Below are 27,495 nucleotides of genomic sequence, written 5' to 3' on the forward strand. Positions count from 1 at the left end.
AATTTACTTCAACATGGATTAAGAAAAAGTTAATTCCTACATAGCACCTCACTATAGTTATAATCCAGATTCACCGATTCCTGTAATTATGTTTAAGAACTCTCATGTCTTATTGCTGCTGTTGAGTTGTCTTGCATGGCTGTATCCCAGCCATTGTAACAACTACAGTTATTAATAACAGGACTGGTTTCTATTGTGTATAGGATGTTGTGTTCTTTGGTTTATGTATGTATCCTTTTTAGACATCATGTATTAGCAAAATTCAGCTTATAGTTACAGGCTAGAAATTAAGATGTTTCAAAATCACCTAAGATCCTGTGACTAAAAGCTGGGCATATGAAGACTCCCACTCGATCTCCAACTGTTTGTTTTTTCTATTTGAGAAGAATTGCCAAGTCAGCATGTGTAAGGCAGGTTAAAGTCTATCATATAAATTACCAAGTTTACCCTGTACTCTAATAAGTTTATGAATTTTATTGTAAACATGGGACACTAGCGTTACAAAGGGACAGAAGAGCTGCCATGTCACTCCTCTTTCTGTGGTCCTCTGGAGAGATTTCCAACGATCTGGTTTTGTGCTTGGCCAAGACTACACACGATCCTTACCAGTCTGAGGTCCTGATGACATCCTCAAGCAGTTATCCCCTTAAGAGACAGATTAGGAATGGGGACTGAGTGCAAGGAAAATGAATAGGGAAAGGATGTGAGAGGTGTCAAGAGACAAGGGACATTTTTGTTTCTTTTCAAAATCTGTCCTCAAGGGTGGCCAGTTGGACAAGCAAGGTCCTTTCACCATTCTGAAACGACCCCCAGGGAACTCCTGATCATTAGAGCGGCTATTGTCCCAGTTAAATATAATTATAAATAGTTCTCTATTTTGTTCAAAAGTGGTGCTATGGAAGATTGTTACAGAGTGGCCTCCCTAGGAGAAAGAGGTGTGTTATGCAGGTCAAAACGCAGAGGACTCCCAGCAGCCTCACCCCAGGCCTTGACTATTTCTCTTTCTGTTTTTCCCTTCTCTGTTGCCTCTCTTACCAGGATGCATTAAGCAAGGTCAAGAGGGTGAAGTCTGCAGCCTTGGTCTGAACTTTCCCCAGGTCTGCTCAAGCCAGTAATCTGGAACCTTCCCAGGAAGTTAAGAATAAACTGTGGGGGTGAAAGTGCAGGCTTCAGTTGAACCCAGTGTTGAATTTGTTCATGGTCTAGCGTTGGACTGGAGAAGCCCACTTCCTTGGCTAAGAAGCAACATCATTCACTGGAGGTGTAGGTGCAAAGGTCTCCCTGAGCCTCCTAACAGACCTTGACCTGAGGTCAAAAGACAAGGAAAGTACCTCAATCCTATAACTGAGACGTGGGGGGAGGGGCGGAGGACATGGTGACACCAACTAAAAGCTCACAATGGACATCTGTTGAAATGAGACGCTCTCTCAAAATGAAACTAATTCTAGAGACTGGGCAGCAGGCAGCTGCTGCGAGAATCTTTCTTCATAAGCTGAGGGGAGCTGCTGGCTCAATTTAGCATCACAGCAGAGGGGGTTGCTTGCTCCAAAGATGCGTGGCTTTCTTCAGAAAACCACAAGGAAGAGGATCTAAGCCGCAAAGTTGACCTGAGCCTGCCTGTGTCGCGTGGCAGCGGTGATATACACACACAGCCCAGCATCCCTGGCTCTGCAGCGCACACAGCAGGCCAGGCGTGCCTAGAGCCCTGGACCGCGGAAGGATATAAAGCACTGTTTACCTCGAGCCCGGCCGCGCCATCCAGGGGCGAGGCCAGCGCCCCTAGTTGGGGCGCTGCAGGAGTGGCTGCAGCAGCCCTGGCCGCCTGCGGGCGCTGGGGAGCCGCGCGCGCACTGGCAGCAGCGGCGCTGTTGATTGATGGGCTCCAGGCTCAATGACAGGGGCCAGGGCGCGGGTGGGGCGGGGCCGGGGACGAGGGCGGGGGCTCAGTGGAAAAGTGTCGGTGACATTGAATGGGGAGACCTAGCGCGAGCGAGCGAGCGAGCGGGGCGCGCGCACTCATACGCGCACACACAGCCGGGCTCGCTCCGAGATCCCCGGCCACGTAAGTAACTATTAATACCGCTTCGCCCAGGGATGCGGGCGTACTGAGCGCCGGGATTGGCCTAGGGCGCCGTGGCCATCCCCTTTAATTTTTAAATACACCATCATCTCTTACTTCTTGGTGGCAAGAAAAAAAAATACTAAAAGAAGACAAGCCGTCGATTTTTTATTTTTCCTCCAGAACAAACCCCGCCGTGCAATTTGGTAGCAAGGCTTCGAGAGGCAAGAGTGGTTTGCAAAATCTTCCAAGGCTCAAGACCCCGTTGTGCAGAGGAAAGGAACTCCGCAGGTTAGCAGGGTCAGTGGAACATCTGCTGCCAGCTCCTGCAGGATCCCCTGAAGCTCCAGCCGCTGGTCCCCTAGGTCACCGTCGGCACTTCTTGCCTCTTTCAGAGGAGGATTTGGGACGCGAGCGACGACCCAAGAGCCTTTGCTGACCACACGGGCTCAGCCTTGGGCTTTGTGGCGATACCTGTGCCTGCCCTACTCCGCACTCCCAGCTCAGCTTTTGAAATCTTTTGTTGGCACTGCTGACTGCCCCAAGTTAAATGCTCCTTTGCTATTTTGCTTTTTTTCCTGTCTATTTTTTTTTTTTTTTTGAAAGCTCTTTGCAATTTTTTGGAAAAGCCTCAGACGCCATCTACAGTTAAGACTTAGGTAACTGCCCTCTCTAGCACCCCCTTCCACGCCCCCCACCCTTTCCACCAAAAAAGGGGGTTGCAGAGCGGATTCTGGCTGCCGCGCGGCGTGAGCCGGTAGACCCGTGCTTATTTCCTTTTTCTTTTTGTTTGGTTTCTAACGCGTGGAGGGCGAGCCGGCGCCGCGCGCTCCCTGAAGACTGCACAAACTCCAAGCAGGGCTGCTCCGCCTGGTCTGCAGATCCTCAGCTGGGGATCACTCAGGAGCCTGGTGCTGCAGCTCCGCACCCTAGAGGCACGCTCACTCGTCCAGATCCACGCTGCAAGCAGAGACCCACCGACTCCAGAGAGCGGGTTCTGTACCGCAGTGGCGGCTTTGGGGTAACAAAAGGACTGGAGTTGTCCGCAGAGCGAGCACCCCCGGGAGCGGGGCTCGCAGCCGGGGACCAGCCCTGCGGCGCCCATCGGGGAGTAGTAGCTCCTAACTCTTCCTTCACTGAGCCACAGTCGGGTCCCTTCCCCTCTTGATCCTTTTAAGTCGGTGGCACCGAGGCGCCTGCACCCCGCGCCTCATCCCTCTCTCCAGCCGGGTTTTTTGGTTTGTTTGTTTGTTTTGTCGTGTGCGATCCCCACACTCATGAACATACACAGGTCTACCCCTATCACAATAGCGAGATATGGGAGATCGCGGAACAAAACCCAGGATTTCGAAGAGCTGTCGTCTATAAGGTCCGCTGAGCCCAGCCAGAGTTTCAGCCCGAACCTTGGCTCTCCGAGCCCGCCTGAGACTCCGAACTTGTCGCATTGCGTTTCTTGCATCGGGAAATACTTACTGTTGGAGCCTCTGGAGGGAGACCACGTTTTCCGCGCTGTGCATCTGCACAGCGGAGAGGAGCTGGTGTGCAAGGTAACCAGCCACACATTGATTTTGCTTTTTGTCTTTCGCTTAAAAAGAATCATCCCGGTCCTTTGCCAGTGGACGGGATAGGGCGGGAGGTCTCAGAGTCCTCAAGTCCAGGGCGGAAGATTCACAGGACCATTATGCGTGGCCTCCTTAAATAGGCTTATTTGTGTGTCTGTCCACATTCGACTAGTTGCGAAGTTTTTAGACCGATTCAGACAATGGGGAGGGCTGCCGCGGGGGCGTTTTGGGGAAAGCCTGGGAGGGAGGGCAGCGATTCTGAGCCGGGGCACAGACACGCGTGCCCTAGGAGGTTGCTGTGGCTCTGGTGCTGGGGACCGGTTCCCCTTTCCGGGCATTTCTTTGGGTTGAGCCTCCTCCCCTCCCTGTAAAGACTAGGGAATCCCTGGTTGGTTTTCAGACGTCGCTCACTGGGCTCCCTTTGCAGCCATTGTTCTTAGCAGCCTGCAGGTGTTAAACCTTTGTTCCAAAGGTGCCCTTTAAAGAGACACAAAAAGTGTCCCCTTTGGCTGAGCCCAAGGCTTTAGTGGGGAAAAGGAGTTTTAAAGCCCTTTCTTTTGCCTGGAGCCTGGAAAGGAAGCTTGGGGGGGCGGAAATCAACCCCTTGTACACCTTTGGGAGAACAACGAATCCTCTGGGTCTTTTTGTCTAGGTTTTTCCCCCATCTTCAGACAACCTATCTACACACCCGCATTGCTGCACCCTCCAACACCACCTTTGCCTGTTCAGAGACTGCCCTTTGGAGCCCCCTGTGCTAATACTAAGAAGGGCACTTCAGTTGCCTTTTTGTCTTTGACCCTGAACAGTGACTGGTTTGTCTCTGCGTTGTCTGTGTGTCTTTGTGTGCGCTCACCAAGTAGCAGACAAGGGGACTGAGGAAGGATAGTAACAAAATAATTTGACTACAGTCCATTTCCAACTGCAGTGGAGAGCAGTACTACCTAGAATTGGATGTAGCTCAAGAATATATTACCACTTAAATTTAGGGTTTTCCTTGTTGCTTTATTGTTTATTTATTTACTTATGGGGAAGTGAGATTCTGTGCTGTCTTTGAAATGGGTACCGTGTACATCTGTGCTACAAATAATGTATTGCACTTTCCTCATTAATCACTGGCTGCTTTGTGAAATCGCCTTATTTCATGCTAAATTGGAGCGCTTCCTTGCAAAAACCAGGTGGGTGAAGATCTCCAGGCAGTTTTGAGATTATTTATTTCCGAATTTAGAGGAAACCAAAGACTCTTTACATGTTGCTCTTTGCATGTACTAAGTGTTGGGGATTTTGCATCTTCTCAAGTTACTGTAATCAAGAGCAACTATGCCCAGCCAAAGCATTAAATCCAGTAGGCAACTCAGGGCCTGATTGGAGCCCTGTACACTGCACAATAGGACAGTCATCCTTTGAAATGAATGAATTCCACTGAGCTGTCATTCTCTTATGAAATATGCACCATCATCTGCAGTGAGCATTCCCCCTCCTTTTGCTCAACTTCAGTACAGCATTTAATATTACACTCCCTCCCGCCACCCCCCACTCCCAGCCAGGCTAGAGATGATTTTAAGTAAACAGAGTCTGAAGCCAAATTCTGCAGGGGCATCTTGCTATTCTTTCTTTGTTTAAAACAGTGGTTGTCTCTGGCCTCTGTCCTTTCTACTTTCAGAGCCTTCAAGACATATTTCACTCTAGGCTGACCTTACAGTGTCATTTGCAGACTTGCTCCCTGGCCCCAAACTGTACTTAATCTGCTGGTTTAGTTATTGCAAAGATTGAATCAGCTCCTCACCAATTACAGTGTGGCTGCAAGTGGACGTAAGTGCAGTGTCATTGTTCTGTTTGACAGAGGTCATCCCTTTACGACTCTGCAGCTTCTGCTCGCCTGCCTTTTTACCCGAGGTGATGTGGTGGGTGACTTCTCCCAGCACAGTTGTGTGCAAGACTCTGCAGGAGAGTTTTATGAGGGTGATGCTATGAAGTGGCCCCCAACATACACACTGTGAGCTCTCTAGCTTGCTCCAGGACTCTGTGAAACCTCCACATTAAATACATCTCCTTTTGGTGTCTTAGCGTGGGGTTCCTGTTTCTTAGCTTCATTTTCATGCAAGAAAAAGAACATAAGCAGATTAAACAACAACAACAACAAAAGGCTGTGTTTTTGTGGAGGACTGTGGAGGGCTCATTGGAGTATTCTGTAGGACACTTTCTGTGGGGGTGGGGAGAGCAGGGGAGAGCTTCCAGGGGCATGAGCAAAATTTCCCAGCCTGATTATTGTCTCCACGTGCCTGCTTTAGTTAGCTAAAGTAGGAAGGATCTTTAGGGGGTCTTTAACTGTTTTCACAAAAATTCTTGTAGCTACTCTGCAGAATGACATAATTACTGTCTTTGCAGAATGGGCAATTTTCTTTCTTTCTTTCTTTCTTTCTTTCTGTCTTTCTTTTTTCTTTCTTTCTTCCCTCCTTCCTTCCCTTTTTCAGATACAATGAATGTGGCCTGATCTTAGGGCCTTATCTGATCTGTCACATTATATAACCAAGGCTACCAATTAAACATTTAAAAGGAGCTGGCACCCAGGCTTATGGCTTGATTTTTTGCACTTGAGGGTGATGGTTTAAAATGCCAGTCCAAGCCTATAAATGACTGTTATAGCCACTAATAAAAGTTTGGCTCCTTCCTGTTTAGGATAATGCAAGGAATTCCTTTTGGTTTTTCATTTTCTGTCCACCATTTTGCACTCTCCTACAAAGGGTACGGCCACATTGGGAAGCTGCCATAAATTTGTTTGCTACTTTCACTTAATTCTCCATCCATTCAGCTTTTCAGCCCTCCTGTGGGATAGCAGGCCAACAGCAGGCAGGGAAAAAGGTTCCTTTATTTTTATATTTTTAAAGGCAACTGGAAACAGGAAGTGTATTATAAATAATCAGAACCGTAGGCCCTCGAGACAGAGCCCCACAGCCTGCCGCTTCGGAGCAAATCATGCTTGTTACATAATGCAGCCTGTTGACATTAGGCACTGTGGGCTGTGTATGTGTGTGTGTGTGTGTGTTCCTTGACGAAATTGCTGAGCCTTCCTTAGTACTGTGGCCTGCAGTCTGTATGCTAAGGTTGACTCAAGCATTGCAGATTCCTAATGGAGTGGGCCTCTGGGGGTCACTGCTCTGAGGTCATCTTTTGACAGTATCAGGGTGTGATTTGTGGCCTCCAGGGAGGCTGAAGCATTCATTCTTAAATTCGAGGGTGTTGTGGCAACAGCTGTGCCACTTTCCTGAGATACCTCATTACAGGCTCATTCACAGCCTTACTGTTGACTTTGCTTCCTCAGCCCCAGTTAGCACCAGCCCCCTTGAGGTGCTTATTGTCCCTGTTTGACTCACAGGTTTTTTTTTTAAATGCTTAGTTACTTAACTCCTGGATTTTAATAGTGCAGCCTGTGTTCCTGAATGGGCTACAGAAGCTCCCAGGAATCCCTCGGAAGGATTCTACGGTAACATATGCATTCCACACTAGGCCTTGTTAGCAAAGAGAAGTGAGACAGAGCTTCCTGGGTGGAATCAGGACCCAGGATCGGTTGTGGTGTCTAGGTCAGCGTGTTTATTCTACAAAGAGGGAGGTGCTGTGTGCACATTCTCCATCCTATTTGGATGAATGGTGGCCCAGCCAGAGTGATAACCATCCCCTCCGGGGGTTTTTCTTGCTTCTCTCCCACCACACTCCAAATACTGATGATGCGGAGTCTCACTTGGGACCAACTGACAGGAGCTCACTGCTACCACCGGCGATGGCTAGAACATTTCTGCTAGGCCCAGTTTGAAGTGCAAAATCCCCCTCACGCACCCCATACCATCTTCAGATAGCCTCCCTTTACCCACATTCTCCCCCTGAGCAAGGAAAACTCCATTCCAGCCCTGTGCAGGGGGCTGGTTTAGCTGAGTAAGAAGGGGGTTGAAGTGAATGAAGAGCTCCTCTTTCCATCCTTCAAATTGTTCCATTGTGTTCATGTCTCTCAGGTCTGTTCAGAAGGTATTGATGGTGCATTTTTTTTTTCCTTTTTAAGCCAAAGCGTTTCACAGGCTAACTCTGATTCATAGAAACTCATTGCGTAATTGATTCATTGAGTTAGATATCTGTGGAGGGAACCCAGCCTGGCTTCCTAAGGAGAAGCCCCTGTGCTACTCCTACAGCTGCCACTGGGGGCTAGAGCGTAAGCTTGTTTTCTTCACCTCAGTTTGCACATCTGTAAAATGAGTTCATCACACATAGAGAACTATGGAGGAAACTCTAGATATTTAATGAATTAATGGTTCATTCTTGAATGTTTTTAAAAAAGTAAATAAATGTTTTTCTTTGTCCTGGGGTCACTTTATTTTTTGTTTGTTTGTTTTGTTTTGTTTCTATAAGCATTTTCTTGTATTCATTTTTTTTCTATAAATATGCAACTATGGGGAGGAGTAATAAAACTCTGGGCTTAAGTAATAGCTCATGCAATAAAGTACATGCCATACAGACATGAAGATCTGAGTTTGATCCCCATGATCCATGTTTAAGAAGGTATTTGTCATACTGCATGCTTGTGAGATCAGCTCTGGAAAGGCACTCATAGGAGGATCCCAGGGCTCCTGAGTCAGCTAACCTTACAAGTTAGTAGGTTCAAGGCCAGTAAGAGATCCTTGTCTCAAAAAATAAGGTGGATAGTTTTCTGAGGGGCCATATCTGAGGTTGACCTCTGGCCTATACAAACACATACACACACACACACACACACACACACACACACACACACACAGAGGGAGAGAGAGAGAGAGAGAGAGAGAGAGAGAGAGAGAGAGAGAGAGAGAGAGAGAGAGAGAGAGAAAGAGAGAGAGAATAATAATAATAATAATAATAATAATAATAATAATAAACATTTTTCCTTCATTTTTCCCCCTAGACTCCCCCCAATATTGAGTCAAATTTCATTTATCCACCTTATGCTATTTAAGGTATAGAGGTTCAGAGGAGTGTGGGGTCTAAGTTTCATACCCTTTATGCTGTTTCAAAGCACCAAGCCTTGGGAGGCTTCAGCAATCTGCAATGTGGGTCATAGGAGGCAGCTCTGACTAGGATCTTATCAATTCTATTCTAGGTGTTTGAGATCAGCTGCTACCAGGAGTCCCTGGCCCCCTGTTTCTGCCTGTCTGCCCACAGCAACATCAACCAAATCACAGAAATCCTCCTAGGGGAGACCAAAGCCTATGTGTTCTTTGAGCGGAGCTATGGAGACATGCATTCCTTTGTCCGCACTTGCAAGAAGCTGAGGGAGGAAGAGGCAGCCCGACTGTTCTACCAGATTGCCTCAGCCGTGGCCCACTGCCATGATGGGGGGCTGGTGCTTCGTGACCTCAAGCTTCGGAAATTCATCTTCAAGGATGAAGAGAGGTGAGTGAGGCTCAGCCCATGCAGATGTGTGTGTGTGTGTGTGTGTGTGTGTGTGTGTGTGTAGGTGTGTGTGTGTGTTGGGGTGGGTGTGCTCTGATTGGGTGGCTCCAGCTGCCTCTGCAGGGATCTTGCTCTGATGCCTGCTCTCCAGGTGAGGGTTAAGACAAGGAGAACAAAAAGAGAATATTGTAGTGTGCCAATGCCCTTAGTAAACAAGGGGCCATGACTCCTGTCGTGGTGAAATGTTCAAAGGCCAGGGCCTGGGGTGGTCTGTGACCTGCTGAATGTGTGTGGCTTGTGTGAAAAATTCCAAAGGAGGCTGCAAACCAGTGTGGCAGTTTCAATGTCAACCAGGACAGGTTTATGAAAGCTTTATGCTGTCAGAACACTCACTAACTAGAGGACAGAGTTGATAGCCCTTTCAGTCCTCCAATAGCTGTTTCCTATGCATGTAGTGGGTGTGTACTATGGGCTTGGTAGTGAGTGTCAGAAACGGATAGACACCAGCCCTGTCAAACAGCTAGAGGTGAGTCCTGGGTTCTGTGTGATATGGGGTCAGGACTGTCAGTTCTAACCGGCTCTTGAAGAATCAAGAAAGGTTTGAAGGAGAGAGGAGCCTATTGTAGGCAGCATGGGAAGGACTGGCTTGCCAGGTGAGAAGCTGATGGTGTGAATTTGTGTGCCAAGGAGACCTGGCTATCTAAAGAAACATTTCCTCAAGGCACAGGCACCTAGGCTTCATTCATGGATACAGCATTAACTCATCAGGTTCTATTTAGACAACCTGGCCACAGCCAAGCTTTCTCTTCACCTGTAAAACTTCCTTTAAGAATGCGCTTTCTTAGAGGGACACAGGCAGTGCGTTTAGAGTCATTATCGTTCACTTGTTCTTTGTGCCCACAAGAACTCCTTAAGATGCTCCACACACCTGAGTCCATGGAGTCTCGACCTAGGTCATTCTAGACTGGAAAATATGGTGGAAAAATCTCAAGGCCCTCAGCTAGGACCATCTGATGGCAGTGTGGTCCACTTTCTTCATCCATCTCTGTGAATCATACGGACGTTTGGGAGCAGACCTTTCTGCTTTCTATTTCCTTTGGCATCCAGCACAGTAGGCTCCAATATTTTCACACTATTGTTTACAGAAAGCCATTGTCCCTTCACCCACACATCAGATCTAGTGATTTTGGCTCTTTTGTCTTTCTTTCTTTCTTTCTTTCTTTCTTTCTTTCATTCATTCATTCATCTTCTATATCTATCTATCTATCTATCTATTTATCTATCTATCATCTATCCATCTATCATCTGTCTATCTATATACCTAATTTTTATTCTCCTCTGTGGTTGAACTATGGGAAATTTACTGTCTGGCAAGCACTTGGGGCTGAGCAAAGGGAAAGGGGCTGTTGTTACTTAAGCCAAATGGAATAATTTCATGGGTGTTTCTAATCCAGCTGTGTGTGCAACACGCAGAAAGCTCCTGGGCTTCCTGTGCCTATAAAGGTTGTTTCCTTTGCACATTTTCACACATGGGGGTAGGGTGGGTGGGCACTAGCACCTCTGGCAGCGAACGTCCTGGCCTTTGATTGAGATGCCTTCATTTTCTTTAAACAATGCAAAGAAGGCTCTCCTAAGAGAAAAATGTGGGTGATGGATGCTTAACTTTTCCCTTCTTCACCATAGATACTCCAGCCCTTGGAACTTAGACATGGGCACGTGGGCCTTATGCTTTTGTCTTTAATAATCTTTATGACTTTGGGCTGCCATCTTTCAACCTCAGGTTCATCCTCCTTGTGTTGCCATGGCAGCTCTTCATTGTTTTTCATTGTTTTCAATTTTTTTTCATACATATCTCTGTTTCTTTGAATGTTGTCATTTGGGAGATAAATATGAATCGGCTATAGATGTACCTTTTACCATCTGTTCACCTACAAACGTAAGAGGCAGTGTTTACTATACAGCTGTAGGTCAGCTTACTTAATTCTTTGTAAAGATGGAAAGGAGAGGATTACCATTTGTGTGTGCTCACGAGTGTGCTGCAGCAGAGCAAACCCGCTTGGCACATCATAGGTAAACACTCCACCGCTGAGCTACTTCCCAGCCCATGTACATTTTGTAGCCAGTGGCTCTGACAGCAGGAGTGGTGAGGCCTCTGAGTTAACACCAAGAACATGCAGAAAGCGCATGAGTTTCTCTAGGAAGTCAACTCACTTGTCAAGGACTTCGTTCATCTGCCAGAGCACAGGAGCCCTCAAATGCTCTAACCATATCCTGTGGTTCAATGTTACTTTAGAGACCTAGTCAGGCATCAGTGAGTATCAGGGTGGCATATTCCAAGATGACACCCTTGGCAAACAAACATTTGTGAAGTGAGCCAAGGGAGTGTAGACATCCCCATGTTGCAGAACAATAGAACATGGCCCAGAGACAGCCTTTTTCTGATTTCTAACCCTTTCTTCCTTGGTTACTACGGGAACAGCCGTGAAACAACTGAGAAGGACTGCATTGGCAGACTCCTCGCTTACTTATTCAAACACCAATCTCTTCCTCCCCTCCCCCTCTCTTGCCCACTCTTCATTTGAGGCAAGTTTACAATATAGTTATGCTACTTTGGAATTCAGGATCATCCTGCTTCAGCCATCCTATCATCTACACATACGTGCCACACCTGACTCACCCTTCTCTGTTCCTGATCTCAAGAGTAGTAGAAGGGAAAGCTCCTGCGGCAGAACTGACTGAGCGCCACCTGTGTAGAGCAATAGCTGACTTCCCTGCGGGCTTTAGACTGAGGACTTCCTTTGACTGAACCCGAGCCACTTATGAAGATTCTTAGTGCAACCGGCCACGCTTTACACACATAATGTCATCTAGATGACACCCAAGGTCAGGTGCCCACTCATGGCCAGTGTTCCTGCTGCACTTGTATTGCCGTCATGGATAAGCTCATCTTCATCTGACTTCCTTTGGCTTTAATTTAGGTTCTAGATTCGGGTCCTGATCTCGAATCTCTCTGAATGTTTATAAGCTGCAGCCTCCTTAAGACTGACATAGTCATAGCTTCCCTGGAAGGCGATTAGCATTGAGGTAATGCTGTGACTCGCATGCAGAGCAAGCACTCGGTATGTGACAGCTGTACTCGAAGTCATTGAAAAAAAAAAAACAGTGTCTTTATGCAGGAGCAGTCCAGAAGGCTCATGGGTTCGTGAATGGTGATGTCACTCTCTTTAGCAGCCACAACAGTTCCTTCTAGTGTGAAGTTGATTCCACCCAGACTGGGGAAGGCAGGGCCCTCTGGGGGGTGTTCACTCTGAAGACCTACCGTCACTGAATCTTATCTTGTTATCTTGAAGAAATGAATCCCCAGCCTTCATTGAACTTGCCTGGGGGGCACACCCTTTTGCACCCTCAATCCTGCAGAGCCCTGCATGGCCTCCCCCAGATCTGATAGAAGGCAGAACCTTTACCCATATTGCCACAGGGGATCCCCAGTGTCTCCTGGCCTTCCTTTTCCTGTGGTGTGTAATGTGGCAGCTGCTTGATTAGCTTATCACTAGAGACCTTTATGTGTCAGCTGGACCTCTACTCAAAGACCGGGCTGAGCTTGGGGAAAGTGAGCCAGAATGCCCCTGCTCCTGCACTTAATAAGAAACCCAGCCTCGACAAAACACCTAACCTGTGTGCCCAGACTGCCTCCACTATGAAATGGACCTAGCAAGGCTTTCCTCCTAGACAGAAGGGAATTAGTATTGACCTTGGCCCTTTGCACATTTGTTCTCCCCTGCTCACTTCTATGCACCAGTAGGCTGCTAAGGAAAGTGGTGGGCCATTGTTCCGGCAGTGACCTTAGCTCTGTTTTGTCCAGCTGGCTGCTTCTCCTGGGACAAGGCTTCTTGCCATCCCCAGGCTCCACCCCCGAGCCTCAGATCAGTGTTTACATCTCCTAGCACAGAAATGTCCCATGCAAACTCAGACACTTGCCTTCTTACATGCTGCCGCTCGGGTCCAGAGATCTTTATCTTTTAAGGTGGTTGCTTTCATTTCATCTGCTGTGTGGAAACCTATCTTCACAGCGCCTGCCCCCACAGGCTAGGCACTGAGACCTCCCATAGGCACTCAGTGGCTGCTGGGGGTGGGGGTTGCGGGTGGGCTTTGTGTAAGAAGTGTAGCTTGCACCCCCTTGTTGGGGAGAGCCTTCTTCCCTTCCCACGGCAGAGGTCAAGGCCATCTCTCTGAGGTGCTGCTGACTGTATCGACTCTTCCTTTAGATCTTCAAGCTGCTCCCGCCTCCATTGAGGTTTCTATATCTAATAAAGAATTCAGGGCAGGCATCAGAGCCCCAGAGGCCAGGCTCAGCTTTTCTTTCACTAACAGCTATATATAGTCTTGCAACTTATAGGTACTCTATTTTAGGGAAGCGCTCTCTCGCTCTCTCTCTCTCTCTCTCTCTCTCTCTCTCTCTCTCTCTCTCTCTCTCAGCTTTCATGAGACAATGCTTCCAAGAAATGCTTGTATTTAGGTAGACCAATTGTATATCCTTGTACCTGTTCCAACCCTTGGGCAAAGTTGCTTTTCCATTGTACTGCTAACAAGCTCCTTTCCCCCCACACACCTTTGCCTACGTGGCTGTCCATCTACTTTTATTAATGTGCACATTGGTGCATGTGTTGAAGACCAGCGGCTTATATCTCCTGTAAAGAAAAACCTAAGCCCCAGATTGGCCTTTATTTAGATCATAAAAATAAAGACACCAAGACCTTTTACGTTTTTCAAAGCTTAGGCCTTAGTTGGGCAGACTTTCAAACTGGCTCATCTAAGTTAACCAGACCAACTTGCCTCATCCAACCATGTGGCCAACTATCTTCCCAGGCCCACAATCACTTCTGTCTCCCTCCATGTCTCCTGGCAAAAAGACCTTCCTCTTTTCCTTTTCCCAGAGTCCCTTTCTCCCTACTAGGAAGTCCTGCCTTCCATTTCCTGCCCATATATGGGCTGTCAGCCACTTTTATTATCCAATCAGGGATAATTTGGGAGGCAAAGTTCACACAAAGTCATACTGAATATATGAGACTCTGTCCATAGGACAACAAGGATCCTGGAGTACAAGCAACCAACACGTGAACACATAGTAGCTCCAGATAAACCCTAATATGCATGTGAATGAGTGTGTGTGTGTGTGTGTATGTGTGTGTGTGTGTGTGTGTGTGTGTGTCTGTGCGTGTGTATGTGTGCACGCACGTGCGTATGCCTGTGGAGGCCAAAAGTCAACTTTGGATGCTGTTTTTCAGGAGCCAGAAGCCAGGAGCTGTCCATCTTGTTTTGTTTTGTTTTTTTTTTGTTTTTTTTGAGAGAAGGACCTGAGGTTCACCCAGTAGGCTAGGCTGACTCAGCAGTTAACCCAGGGATCTGTCTGACTCCACCTTCCCAGCACTGGAGTTATAAGTACATGCCACACCAAGGTTTTTACATGGAGTTACATAGATTCTCAATCCTGCCCAGCAAACACTTTGTGGACTGAACCGCCCTTCCTACTGTATTCTCATGGTCTGACCTACATAGCTCAAACTAAGTTGTCCTCTGTAGCTCTGCCCTCACTCCTGCTGGACTGATGAGCTTCCTGGGGACAGAAGTGGCCTCGCATTCATGATTCCCAGAGTATGGTAGGCAATGCTATTTGTTGGATAAATGAGAATCTCCTTTTTTGGGTAAGAACAGCTTAGACTGGATTCTAATGGCAGGATGAGAGGGACAGGGATAAATAGACATCATTTGAATGTAGGTCATTGCCTAGAGTGGGAGCCCAGAAACCTTACGGATCCCCATGGGGACACCTTTTCATCGAGAGCTATTTTCAAAGTTGCACATTGAGCAGGAAATTAACCCATTGCTGTGCTGCCGTCTTGGTTTATTGATTTATGCCTAAGGAAGGCTTCTTTAAGACCTTGTTTTCCGCAGACTGTAATTCCACTTAGGGAGCGCTTTGCTCATCACTGTGCGAGTTGGTTAGTCTTCCCAGGGCTCTTTCCCTGGAAGCAGCCTACCTCCTGTATATGTGTTGCTAGGATTTACTGATGCTGTGCTCCCCACTAGTTAGACTTAGTTCATCAACTGATGGCAGAATCTGAGGCCCTAACGAAGTAGGGAGTTGGCACAGTGGTAAGGAAGACTTAATTCTTCCACTTAGTCCTACCATCTCAGCTTCCTCTCTCATTTTTCATATAGCTTGTATTAATGAATTAATTACTGTGTGTGTGTGTGTGTGTGTGTGTTTGGTACATGTGTTTGGGTATCCACAGAGGCCAGGAGAGGGCATTGGATCCCATAGAACTAGAGTTACACGTGGTTGTGAACTACCCAAGTGTGTGCTAGAAACTGAACTGGGTCCTCTGCAAAAACAGTATGCCCTCCTCCAACCCCCCCCCTCGCTCTCTGAGAGAGGGTCTTAATAAGAAGCTTGGCTTGCCTCCAACCTGCAATGATCCTTGTGCTTAGTGCAGAAGTTACAGACATGCACCTCCATGACTATATAATGTTTTCTCTGTAATTAGTTACATATGTAAAGCCCCCTCCCCCAGCGCTGAGTCTATTACATCGCCTGATCTTAAAGCTGTTATTGTCATCTCTGCTTCCAGCCACTGTCTAATGGCATTGAACTTTATAACTAAAACCTGGAGATTAATTTATTCAGTCACTGACAGATACTTCTAGATGCTGGAAACCATCAGGCCATATGGGGTCAGTATAGGACCCACATGGACCAGAATTACTCCATCCTAACTACTGTGTTTATTAACTGACGTGTAGCTGGTTACCATGCTTATTTATGTTTATTATTTGTGTGTGTGTGTGCGCACATGCATGCAAGTGCACACATTTGTATGTGTTTAGGCACATGGATGTGCATTTCCCAGCACTTGTGGAGATTTCTCTATCAGATGGGAAAGTCTAATCTGTTTGAAGTTTCTCTGGGCTCTAGCTCTTAAGGATTCTTACCCTAGACAAGCATGCTAGGGTCAGAGGAAGAAGGGCTTAGGTTCTGAAATCCTATGTTCTTACATATATTTTTTACGTACTTATTCTGTGCACTTGCAGTGGTAGATGGTGGTAAAAGGCAGGCAACAGTATAAGAAAGCCCATGATGGGAAAAACAGTGGGATAGGTAGATCACTTTTCCAGCAGCAGCAGGAGTAGAGAGGAAAGAGCCACCTATAAGAGGAAGTTGCTGCTGGGGAGGAGGGTTCATCTGGAGAAACAGTAATGAGATTAACAGGTGGCTAGGGCCTTGGCTGTATCCCCTAATCTTGCCCTTCACTTGAAGCCCAGGACGAGCTGCTGATGGGTTTTTTCTAGACCACTGGAAAGATTCGAGTGGTGCGAAGTGTATGAGAAGGCCATTCACCAGGGATAGTGAGACTGGAATCTATACTCCCTACTTCTGAAACACGACCAGACTGAAGCCAAGAGCAGGATCAGACTTTCTGGTCCCGGGGCTTGTTGGCTTTGTGCTAAGCCATCTGTGGGGGATCCCTGGGTTTAGGGCTGTCCGCCAGGTGGAGCATCTTCCTGGCCCAGAGAGTTCATGGACATATGCACCCATGGAAATGCTCCCTCCCTCCCATCAAGGCTCAGAGAGGAACTTTCTAGGCAGAGACTGGACCTGAGCAGTACAGCCAGTCAACAGCACAGGGTACAAGCACTGACCCTAGAGAAGCTTTTCTGAGATGTGAATCAATCCATTGATCTGGGGTAGGATAGATCCTTCAGGAGCCACTTCTAAGTACAGGAAGCAAGTGGTGAATGAGGAATCAATGAGGCTTTGTGCTCTAGCTCGGGTTTCCCTGTCTGTTTCCATGGTGACAAGAGTCATGAAGCCCTGCGGGCTGCAAGCTGTGCCTTATGTGGAATCTTCCGAGCAGTAGAATGGCACTCCAGGTGGAACGGCTTCCCCTGTGTGTCCAGTGGCCTTGGTGAGTCATAGGTGTGCCCACAATGCCAATGCCGGAGGCTCCATCACAGTAGGTGTGTTACTCAATGGCTTTCTCATCCCAGCTATGTCTTGACAGGCCTCTTGCCTTTCTCATCTGCCAGCTTCTCTCCAAGTGTCTTGTGCATCCTGTGTGTGTGAACAACCAATCCCCAGGTTGTTCCGTGATACAAGATACTGTAGCTTGGCTTCCCTGGCATGTGCCTTCTTTTCGACATCTGTCCTGCACTATGGAGGGTTTTCTTGACTATGTGCCAACTGCTTCCCTGCTTACTTGTGAGCTATTCCAGGCAGGAGAATCACTGATACTGGCCTTGGAGCAAGAAATGGCTCACAGTTGAGTGCTGGGGGAAAATCTGTACATCCATGACACAAGATTGAATGAAATATTGTTTAGTACTGTGTAGCAGCCTGCCCATGCCTGCTAGGGCTGCAGCTTCTGAGCCATGCTGCCTATAGTGCTGTATGGTTCTTCTCCAGTCACCTTCTGTGACTCACTGGAGTGGGTCTTTTTCTTGCATAATCCGCCTGATTGCTGAGGGATGCAGCTGACATTCCTCTTTGGCTCTCAGTCTGCCTGGACCCTCAAGCTGACAACCTTCTCTGACCTCTTCTGCAGCTCTGAATGATCTCCTGCCACCGGATTTCCTGTCCCTGTCAGGCTCACTTTGCTGAACTCCTGGCTGAGCCCCACCCTGCTCCACCCTGTCCTTACTTCTTCCTGCCAGGAGCTTGGGGTGAGGCTTAAGGGTTCCAAAGCAAAACATGGTTTGCTGTTGGGACTGGGTTTTTCCTCCTTCTTTTTCTTTCTTTCTTTCTTTCTTTCTTTCTTTCTTTCTTCCTTCCTTTCTTTCTTTCCTGTCTTTATAGAGCACTATATTAGAGGATAGAAAGATTTTTTTTGAATACCAACTCTGTTCTTACTTGCCAGGTAGCCCCAACTCTGCTCTCACTTGCCAGGTAGCCTTGGGCAAGTCTCCTCTGCTTTTGGTTCCTTAGCCTTCTTTTTTTTTTTTTTTTTTTCAAGACAGGGCCTCTCTGTGTTAGCCTTGGCTATCCTGGACTGGCTTTGTAGACCAGGCTGGCCTCGAACTCACAGCGATCCACCTGCCTCCCGAGTGCTGGGACTAAAGGTGTGCACCACCACGCCCGGCTTTTCCTTAGCCTTTTTCATCTAGTAAGTATGTGGTTCCATCCACCTCTATCTACGTAATGAACTATATATGGCAATTAGTTTAACACATGGCATGGGTTTATATGTCAGTAAATCTGGTACTAAATAAATCTGCAACCAAATGAAGCCATGTCTCCATCTACTCAATGCTATGCCTTTGAAAATTTCTTCAGCACCTTTATTCTTTGACCATGGTGCCAAGATGTACGTGGAGAGGGTAGGGACATTACAATCTTCCTGACATGCATTCAGGGTCAGCGTCTTTCAGTTGGCTTATATGTGCCTTGGGATATTTAATTCTCCGTGCCTCAGTTTCCTTATTTGTTAGGAAGTATGGATAGCCTAATCCTTGTCTTTCATTTTTGTTACTAGACACACAAGAAGACAGGCTATACAACCCTAGCATCTGGTTGTTCTAGTCTGTGGTGCATGGTTACCGCTGTTTTTCATACTGTCGCATTTTGATTATGAGGGTGTCCTATAGGAGTTGTTACAGCCTCACAGCTGCAGAATAATCCGGAATATAGAAGCTAGGAAAGTGGCAGTTGTTTGCTCACGTTTCATGGGATAGAAACAACTGAAAGAGCCTGGGGTTCCATTGCTAGCTAAAGCTGGTAGTTGGAGGGTCTCTGGGACCTGTGCTGGGGATGGGTGAGGAGACCTGGCTTGTGAGGGCGACTCCTGCTGTTTCCCATATGCTGGAAGAGGAATCAAATTCTGCTAGTCCTGGCTTCCTCACCTGGCTATGGGCTGTGGTGATACAGGCCTGGCATTCAGCTGCCCATCACTGAGTACGAAGACTTTCTTTTGTGAGCCTCGTACTTGGGCTCTGAGAGTAAGAGCTGAGCTGGACACGTATACTACGCAAGAGCATCTCTAGCAAGGGATGGACAAGTGCAGAGGTCCCAGTGAAAAGTGTGCGCATAGCATCTTTGCTAGTCTCACCTACGCAGGCTTGCACACTTGCTCCTCTGCCTGCAGCACTAGGCCTGGGGTTGAGAACAGAAGTCTCAGTTTCACAGTAGGAGCCATATAGTGTGTAGTTGTCACCATGCTATAGGCAGTTCTGCCACACATTTAGTCCCCAGCAAAACAGAGCCTGACGTGTCATGGACATATCCCTAGTGCCTAGTTTGGGAGCTCAAGCGGACTAAATGCTCCTGAAAGTCTTTTAAATGCCTGAATGATTAGTGGGCTCTTTGAATCACCAGGCCCACAGATGCTCTTGTTGGTTTTTATGGAAATCGACTCCTTTGCCAGGGAAATTCATCATCCTCCCCCGCCCCCCCCCCCAGACTGTTTAGGGGACTTCAGAAGCCTATTCATTCATGTCTGCTCCTATCTCTGTTGCAAATGTACCTTCCCCATGCTCAGTCCTGAAAAAGAAGTAGCTACAGCTCTGTTTTGTTTTGTGTTTTTCATTTTTAAAATTGATTTATTCATATCACATCTCAATTGTTAGCCCTTCCCTTGTATCCTCCTATTCCTCCCTCCCTCCCACTTCCCGGCTTCTCCCCTCCCCTATGTCTGTGATTGAGGGGGACCTCCTCCCCCTATATATTATAGCTCTGTTTTGGAGAGAGGGGAGAGGGTCAGGCTATGGGGATAGCTCCTGTGGCTGCACAACAGAACCTCAGGCACTGAGGCTGAAGCCCAAGGTTCCTGTCTACTTCCCTCTGCCCCAGCACACGGAGAACATGCCGGAAGATCAGTGTTTGAAGATAGAATCCAGACCGCTTGCCTCCTCAACCCTTGTTAGGAGCCATGTAAACAAGCCAAGGATGTTCCGGGGAGGAACAAGGCCAAGGAATGCCTCTGGGGCTGTGTTTCTCCTCCATCCTGTCCCCAGGCTACTCTTTCCCTCTCCTCTGTCCTGCCTTAGATGCTGATGCTATGGAAGGAAGTAAAAACTGGCTATGCCGACCTGGATAGTGCCTCTCTCACTCCATGGTTCTGAGTGTCAGTGGCTGCATCGGCTCTGTGGGAAGAGTGAGCAGCCAGGCCCCATGTGCCTTGCCAGGTGTATGACTGACTTGGCCTCTTGGCCTAGGGCTCTTGGTTCACACGCACACGAAATTATATACGCAATGTACTAGCTTATGTCATAATGTAGAGAAAACAGATACATAAGCACCCGGCTTGTGTCTGGGCTATAGGTGAAATTTGACATTGGTACTTAGTATTTTTAAATATAAACTCGAGCTTGAAGCTGACTCTAGTCTGTGCTTTGTAATCTGGGTTGCCCTGGCTCCCTGCTCATCTGCTTCAGCACAGGGTGGACCCAGGGAGGTCTAGTTGCTCCCCACTGCACCCCCTGCCCTTCCCCACTGCATCTCAGACCTTGCCTAATGTGTAGCTCTAGACGCTAAAGTAATGCTTCTCAACCATCCTAGTGCTGCAGCTATTTAATACAGTTCCTCATGTTGTGGTGACTCCCCCAACCATAAAATTATCTTCATTGCTACTTTTAATAACTGTAATTTTGCTATGGTTGTGAACCATAATGTAAATACTTTTGGAGACAGAAGTTTTTCCAAGGGCTTGTGACCCACAGGTTGATAACTACTGTTAAAGGGAAGGAGGGTGAAGCTTTGTTTAGGTTGGCCAGGAACTCCCACCCTGACCCCACTGCAGCAGCAGGTGAGGGGGTTTAGTAATCTTATTCTGATCCATTAAGTATCTACATAGTTCCTTTCTGGAGGGGGGAGAGAGAGAGAGAGAAGAGAGGGAAGCTTCATTTGGGGGAGTGTCAGTGGACAAAGTGATGGCCCTGCCCACAGTCTAAAGCCCTAATTATGGGGGGGAACATACAGGTCTCCATGATAAGGGCTTGGGGTGCTTTGAATGTGGGGGTAGGAGTCAAAGGCACAGAATGTATAGTTGTAATGTGCAAGAGATAAGCAGGGACCAGACTATAGATTTGAAGGTTTGGCTTAGCATAAAGTTCGACATTGAGAGGCTGCCTCCTGACAAAGTGGAGCCAGGGGTCCATCCCTGAAATCCTGTCCACTTCCCCTTCCCCCAACACATGCCAGCTTGATGAGCCTGTCCTGATTTCTGCTCCATTCTGGTTAGATAAAGGAACAGGCACTACTGTTCCTTTACTACAGAGCTGAACCCCATAGTTAACACCTGCTTGTCTATGCCATTCATATAAGCCACTTGGTGCCAGTAGAGGGTCAAGACACATAAACCACAGCAGCAATAGAGTGTAGGTCTTTCCCTGTGTCCAAAGTGACACTTATGCTTCTACCAGCTCCTGGAGGTAAAGAAGTCAGGGGTCGTCCAAAATGACCACCAAGTGACCTATGGGTACTGAACACCAACCATATAGACAGACATGGCCCTCTTCGTGTCTCTCACTTACACTTAAGCAGGGACCCACTCATAGCGAACCACTCATCAGCACCAGCAGAACACTCTGAGCAGGGGACATTGTGGGCAGAGGTCCCCAGAGGGCCTGAGCAAGACCTTGCCTTTGAGACAAGGAGAAGAGCGTGGCACACAGACAGACTATGCTTGGAGGATGCTGCACAGTCATGGGATCAGTCAGCAGCCATAAAAAGGACACTGGTTTCCATGTGGATGAGCCAAGACACTTCTAGAGGGGTTTGAAATGAGAATCCTGCCTCAACATGAACCCTCTGTCCAAGACATAAACTTTTCCTGAATGGCAACCATTCACACTTGTGTAGGAATTACTTCCAGAGTCACAGTTCATAGCTACAGCAGCTACTATGTTGCCAAAGAACCTAGAGGAGCAGTCAGTTTGGTGCCCCCCCCCCCACCTGCCTGCAGTTAAGAGCCAGGGAGGAGCTTTGAGGTAGGGTGGGGGAGCTATGGAGAGGAGGCCTTGTGTCTATGACTCAGGTTCCCTGCCTTCCCTCTGGGTTCTTAGGCTCCTCTCTGGGCATTTTGAACATCTGGTGAGGCCTGTGGGTGGGTCACTGCCACCTGTCACCTCCTATTAGGAGAAATAAGCTGGAGGAAGAAAGATTTGTTTTTAATCAGTTCAATTCCAGATTAACACTGCTAGGACCTTCTTAGCTTTGTAGGCCATTAATTACAAGAGCATTCAAAAACCTTCGATTGGTAGGGTTGTTCCAGAAGATGGCTGAGCACATGGCAGAGGGAAATGCGCTTTGCTGTGTATTTTGAACAGTTAGGCCTGGCACAGAGACAGCCTTGAGTGAATGGAAGCATGAGGATTAGTATGTCATGAGACTGAGCTAAATGAATGCTCAGAAATGGTTACAACGGTGGATTTCATTTAGTGTAAAATTTACCACATTAACATTTTAAAAATATCAACAACCAACTAACCAACGAAATAACAATACACACAGTGCATTTTTCCTCCAGTGTTGCTCTTTAAATGTGAGGAACAGGGAGATTGGGTGACTCATCAGAAGCCACAAAACTGGTGAGAGATGAAGCCAGCTTGAAGTCCATATTACTACAGACCACACTGTCCAGGAAAGACATCACTGCTTGATTCTTGGAATTCCTAACATGTTCATAGGAGATCCCGGAAGCAACCCGTCTCCCAGCAGCTCTGCTTAAGCAGAGGCTGCCAATGAGTTCTCAGGCCATCTTGAAAGACTGAGCCCTGCAGGTACAGGGAGGAAGATAAGAGAGAAGATGGCCTGGGGCCACCAGCTGTGAGTGATGACCAAGGTGGCCACATTGTAGTTTGCCCAAAACCAGCTAATTTGAGCTCTCTGGCTTGTATTTTCTAGGAGGGTAGAGGCCTGAATGTGTGCACTTGGAGCTGTGGAAGACAAGTGATGGGAATCTGTGGGCCCTTTAAGTGTCCCTGAGCCCCAGTTCCAGTCTTTAGCTGCTTTAGCGGGGCTCCAGGAGTGTGGTGAGAACAATGCACTCAAAGGGCAGTGCTCTGCTCTGCCTGAGAGATGAGGGAAGGGCTGTCATCTCAAAAACTGGGAAGCAGTATGGTTGCCAGTCTCCCGAAGCCCAGGCCAGTCTCCAACTTGCTGTGTAGCTGGGGTTGACCGTGAATTCATGATCTTCATTGTCTTTGCCTCCCAAGTGCTGTGATTTACAGGGGTGTGCCACCATGCCTGGCTGCAGTAAGTTTTGCATTGATAAGATTGATGTAAAAAGTCATCTTATTTCCGGGATTTTTTTAAAAAACTATGTATGTCTTTATTTCATACTCAATGATGACACCGTGGAGGCTTGTCATGTTGAGGGTGTGAGCTAGATGTGAGAGCCTCAGATTGTCATATGCATATCTCTACCTGTTCTAGTACATGTAGGGCTTTCCACATTCACATGGGTAAGTTCATGAGTTCTTCAAGAGCTGGTGGATTGGCGGTGGGATAAATAGTTTGGAAAGACTCTTAGGGTCGCACTGTTATTGACATACCTATCTACCCAGGCACATAGTCACGTGTGAATCACACACCTGTAATGAGAGACAGGTGCCAGGTCAAGGACCCCAGGATTTTGGAGTGTGACAGGCAGGTCATATAAAAATCTAGAAGTAAACATACGCTTGATATTTGGATGCGAGACTTAGATGGAATAGGTGGTGGAGCTCATTTGTATGAAAATTGCTCCCACCTCTGCCTATGTTCTAAAGAGAAATAGTGGGTACAGCTAAAGATCCAGAAGAGAAACCAAGGAATTTTTGACCATTCCCAGCTAAAAGGCTTCAAGAAAAATTTCTAAAATGCCCAGCCTCAGTATTCTACCTTATGAATGACACCTAGCTGGTGACATGAACGGATGGATGGATGGATAGTTGAATGAACAACAGCAGACGTGACATACTGATAGATGGATGTGTCCCCTCATCCTTAGGAACTCCTGTCTTTTTCTCTTTCCTACAGGACTCGTGTCAAGCTGGAGAGTTTGGAAGATGCTTACATTCTCCGGGGTGATGACGACTCCCTTTCTGATAAGCATGGCTGCCCGGCTTACGTCAGCCCAGAGATCTTGAACACCAGCGGCAGTTACTCCGGCAAGGCAGCGGACGTGTGGAGCCTGGGAGTGATGCTGTACACCATGTTGGTCGGGCGTTACCCTTTCCATGACATTGAGCCCAGTTCCCTCTTCAGTAAGATCCGCAGGGGCCAGTTCAACATTCCAGAAACTCTGTCGCCCAAGGCCAAGTGCCTCATCCGAAGCATCCTGCGACGGGAGCCCTCAGAGCGGCTGACCTCGCAGGAAATTCTGGACCATCCTTGGTTTTCTACAGATTTTAGCGTCTCGAATTCGGGATTTGGTGCTAAAGAGGCGTGTGACCAGCTGGTGCCAGACGTCAACATGGAGGAGAATTTGGACCCGTTCTTTAACTGAGCTCAAGGCCCATGGACACTTAGCAGGTACCAGGAGCAAGAGAGGGCCCCAGAAAGGAGTTCTGGGACACAGGTGGCCTGGCTGGGAAGCAAGATGGACACTCGTATTTACACGTTTCTTGGTTCAGAGGAGGAATATATTCTAGGAGCTGACCGAACACAAAGCATTGGGAACAAGACGTGTGGGATGGGGGTTGGGTTCAGTTGAGTTCAGATGGACGAGAGCCCCTCCCCTAAGCTTCTCTTCCCTGGGGTAGTCTGAGAGTCCCCCTTAACAGTAGGGACACTTTCGCTACTCCGCTTTTCATTTTGTTCAGAAATAGTTGCAGATCTCTCTTTAGAATTCAAACTCTTCTGCCTCAAACCTTGGCATTGCACTGTTAGCATTTAACTTCTTGTTACGATTCAGGGAAGGGACAATTGATCGAAGAGTTTTTTTTTTTAAAACAGGCCAACCACCTATGTAATAATTAATAGGATTCACCTAAAAAATAATAATAATTCGGTGCACACAGACTGACCTGAAACCCGGGTGCTAAACTAAAAGAAAGCGAAAGTTCCAGTTGTGGTCTCTCATTCACACTTTTCCAACTCATTTCTTCTAAATTAGCGATTTCCTATTCTGGTTAGGAAGTGACGTGTTGATGCTTTGCTCCCTGCAGTGGGAAGGGGTGGGGAAATCTGTTCTGTAACAGACAGTTCTGTTTTGTATCAGTTGGGTTGTGTAGCAGGAAACCATTAGAACTCAAACGTCCAGATGCATTATCACAGTCCAGGGGAAGAAGAAAGGAAAAGAGAAAAATCCAACTCCTTTGTGGGTTTTGTTCTTTTGAAGGGAGAGGTCATCGTGGGCGTTGTTCTCTGCTCTGAATACTGCGGTGGGGGGGGGGCCGCACAGGGCAGGTGCCCCACCCCCGGAATCAGATCTGTTTTGATGATGCTGATCTCAACGTTTTGTTTTTGCTTTATGGGAAACTAGTAAAACGAGACAGGTTGTCCCATGTGTATAAAATACAGGGCAGCTATTTCCTTTTCTTTGCTAAGAATGATCCTTTGGGCTTGGGAAGGCCCTCTGGTTTGAACAGAAAGAGTGAATGGGCAACAAGCCGAACACCAGGATGATATACATACAAACAGCTCTCTGTCCCAATACGCACCTTTGTATTTTCAAGAACTCTTGTATTTATTAAGGAAAATGTCACATTGTGATGTATTAAGCCAGTACTTCAATTACGGGTCGACGGGATGACATGTTACATGCTGTAGTTTAACATTTATAATTTTGTTCCCCTGTTTGAGTATTTCTGTCCCTGGAATAACCTTTTATTTGGCTTTTTCTAGATAACCTTATTTGATTTCAAGTGGCAAAATGTTTTCCTTTTGTACTCTGGCTTTTCTATTGCTGTATAATACAGAACTCCTTTAGCATAAATATTTGTGTTCCCAGTACCTCAGTCGTTTGGGTTTTACTGCCTGCATATGTTTTTGTGAAATGGTCCTGTTTTTTGGGTAGGTAACACGTGGACTGTAGTGTGTAAATGTTACTTGAATCTGTGCTTCACTCTAGTACGTGGCATGTGTGTGCGGACTCTTGGATGCTTCACGCCTACTCCACTGGAGCCCCTGTCCCCAGGGTGGTGGCTTTTCCATTCATAATCAGGAGACAAAGCTGCCATGGATTTATCCTTGATTCTATTTTGATAACGGAAGATACACAGAGAGGGTTTTTACATTCGGAAGATGGTGCTGTGGCAAGAAGGACCTTTTATCTTCCCTCCCCCCTGTTTTTTTTAAGTACTGGGTAGGGAGGAAAGATTGGTATCATGCATGGTGGGGACTAATGGCCTCTGGTGCTTTGTCCTGTATTTGGTTTTATGTTTTTGTCCTAATCTCTTCAATCAATAAAATTGTGCGTATTTAACTAAAAGTCTGGAGTATTGGAAGTTATTTTTTTCTGTCAGTGTGTCTGTGGCCACCACATGCCAAGAAAGACATCCACACTATCCCTAGGTATGTACTCTTTCCAGTCAAACCAGGACCCATCAGAGCTAGCTACCTCATAGAATTGGCACACACATTGGCCAATCTAGATGTGGCGGCTCACAGTTATCCACAGCATCACTCTCAGGAGGGATAGTGCTCCACTTATAGCTGTGTGTTTCCTCAGACCGGCAAGTAAGTGTCTTGTCAAAGATGAAATGACCCATGTGTGTTAGATGTGTGACTGCTGTGCTACACATCTGTTCAGTCTCAAACCTTTTGACTGTCTGTGATGTCAGAGCCCAGAGGTACTCATGGAGTGCAACAGTCACCCCACGATTATCTGGGTTACTCTGCAGCTCAGTACCTTCTCTCATGTCATTGTCTGGGGGAAAGCCACCCCTTGTACAACTCAATATGAAATATCCAAGAAAGAATACCCAATTCCCAGCAGCTGATATGTGCCACATTGCCCTTCTCTCTATGATGCATGGATTGCCAGGGCTAGATAGGGTTTCCAGGTAATCATCCAGGTTGACTATCTTGTTCAGAATAGGGCTCACATCTCACCCACGACATCCCATAAGCACCTCTGTATTTTCAGTTCACCATAGAGACCTAACAGCTGGAGTTAGAGAAAAGATGTGAGGGGTTGGTGGAGTGTGGGGTGTGGGGCAGGGAATGCATGCCCATGGGATTCCTAGACATACACTTTCTGTGCTGAGACTTTACCTGCTCAGGTCTTCAGAAGATATTCTGGGAGGAGAGGCACCTGGAAAAAGAAAAGATTAAGATAGAAGGATAAGAGAAACAGCTGCAGCAATATGGAGAGGGAACTGTGTCAAGTATTAAGACCCTTATTTGAGTTGCCACCATTAATATCACCAAAGACGCATTTATGATATACAGGAGGACATGGCTAAAGTTGAGACTCTCAAGCCAGTGCGACCAGTTTTTCTAACTTCAGATTGCTCATAATTGGAAGACATCATCACCCTTGTGCC

The 27,495-nt window shown here is 47.2% G+C and overlaps 1 protein-coding gene across 2 annotated transcripts; it reads left to right on the forward strand.

Annotated features, from left to right (window-relative positions):
* Positions 1-1,946: 1,946 nt before the first annotated feature.
* Positions 1,947-26,438, forward strand: TRIB2 (tribbles pseudokinase 2). 2 transcript variants are annotated; one of them, XM_084793264.1, is made up of 4 exons: positions 1,947-2,062; positions 2,243-3,606; positions 8,741-9,033; positions 24,044-26,438. In XM_084793264.1, the coding sequence occupies exons 2-4, from the start codon at positions 3,337-3,339 to the stop codon at positions 24,510-24,512; spliced, it is 1,032 nt and encodes a 343-aa protein (XP_084649390.1). In that variant the 5' UTR covers positions 1,947-2,062; positions 2,243-3,336; the 3' UTR covers positions 24,513-26,438. The 2 variants fall into 2 exon arrangements, with proteins under 2 accessions (XP_084649390.1, XP_084649391.1); XM_084793265.1 differs by having other exon boundaries at positions 1,957-2,718; positions 2,870-3,606.
* The last annotated feature ends 1,057 nt before the right edge of the window (positions 26,439-27,495 follow it).

Source organism: Acomys minous (assembly GCF_964271855.1).
Source record: "Acomys minous genome assembly, chromosome: 8".
Taxonomy (NCBI): Eukaryota; Metazoa; Chordata; class Mammalia; order Rodentia; family Muridae; genus Acomys; species Acomys minous.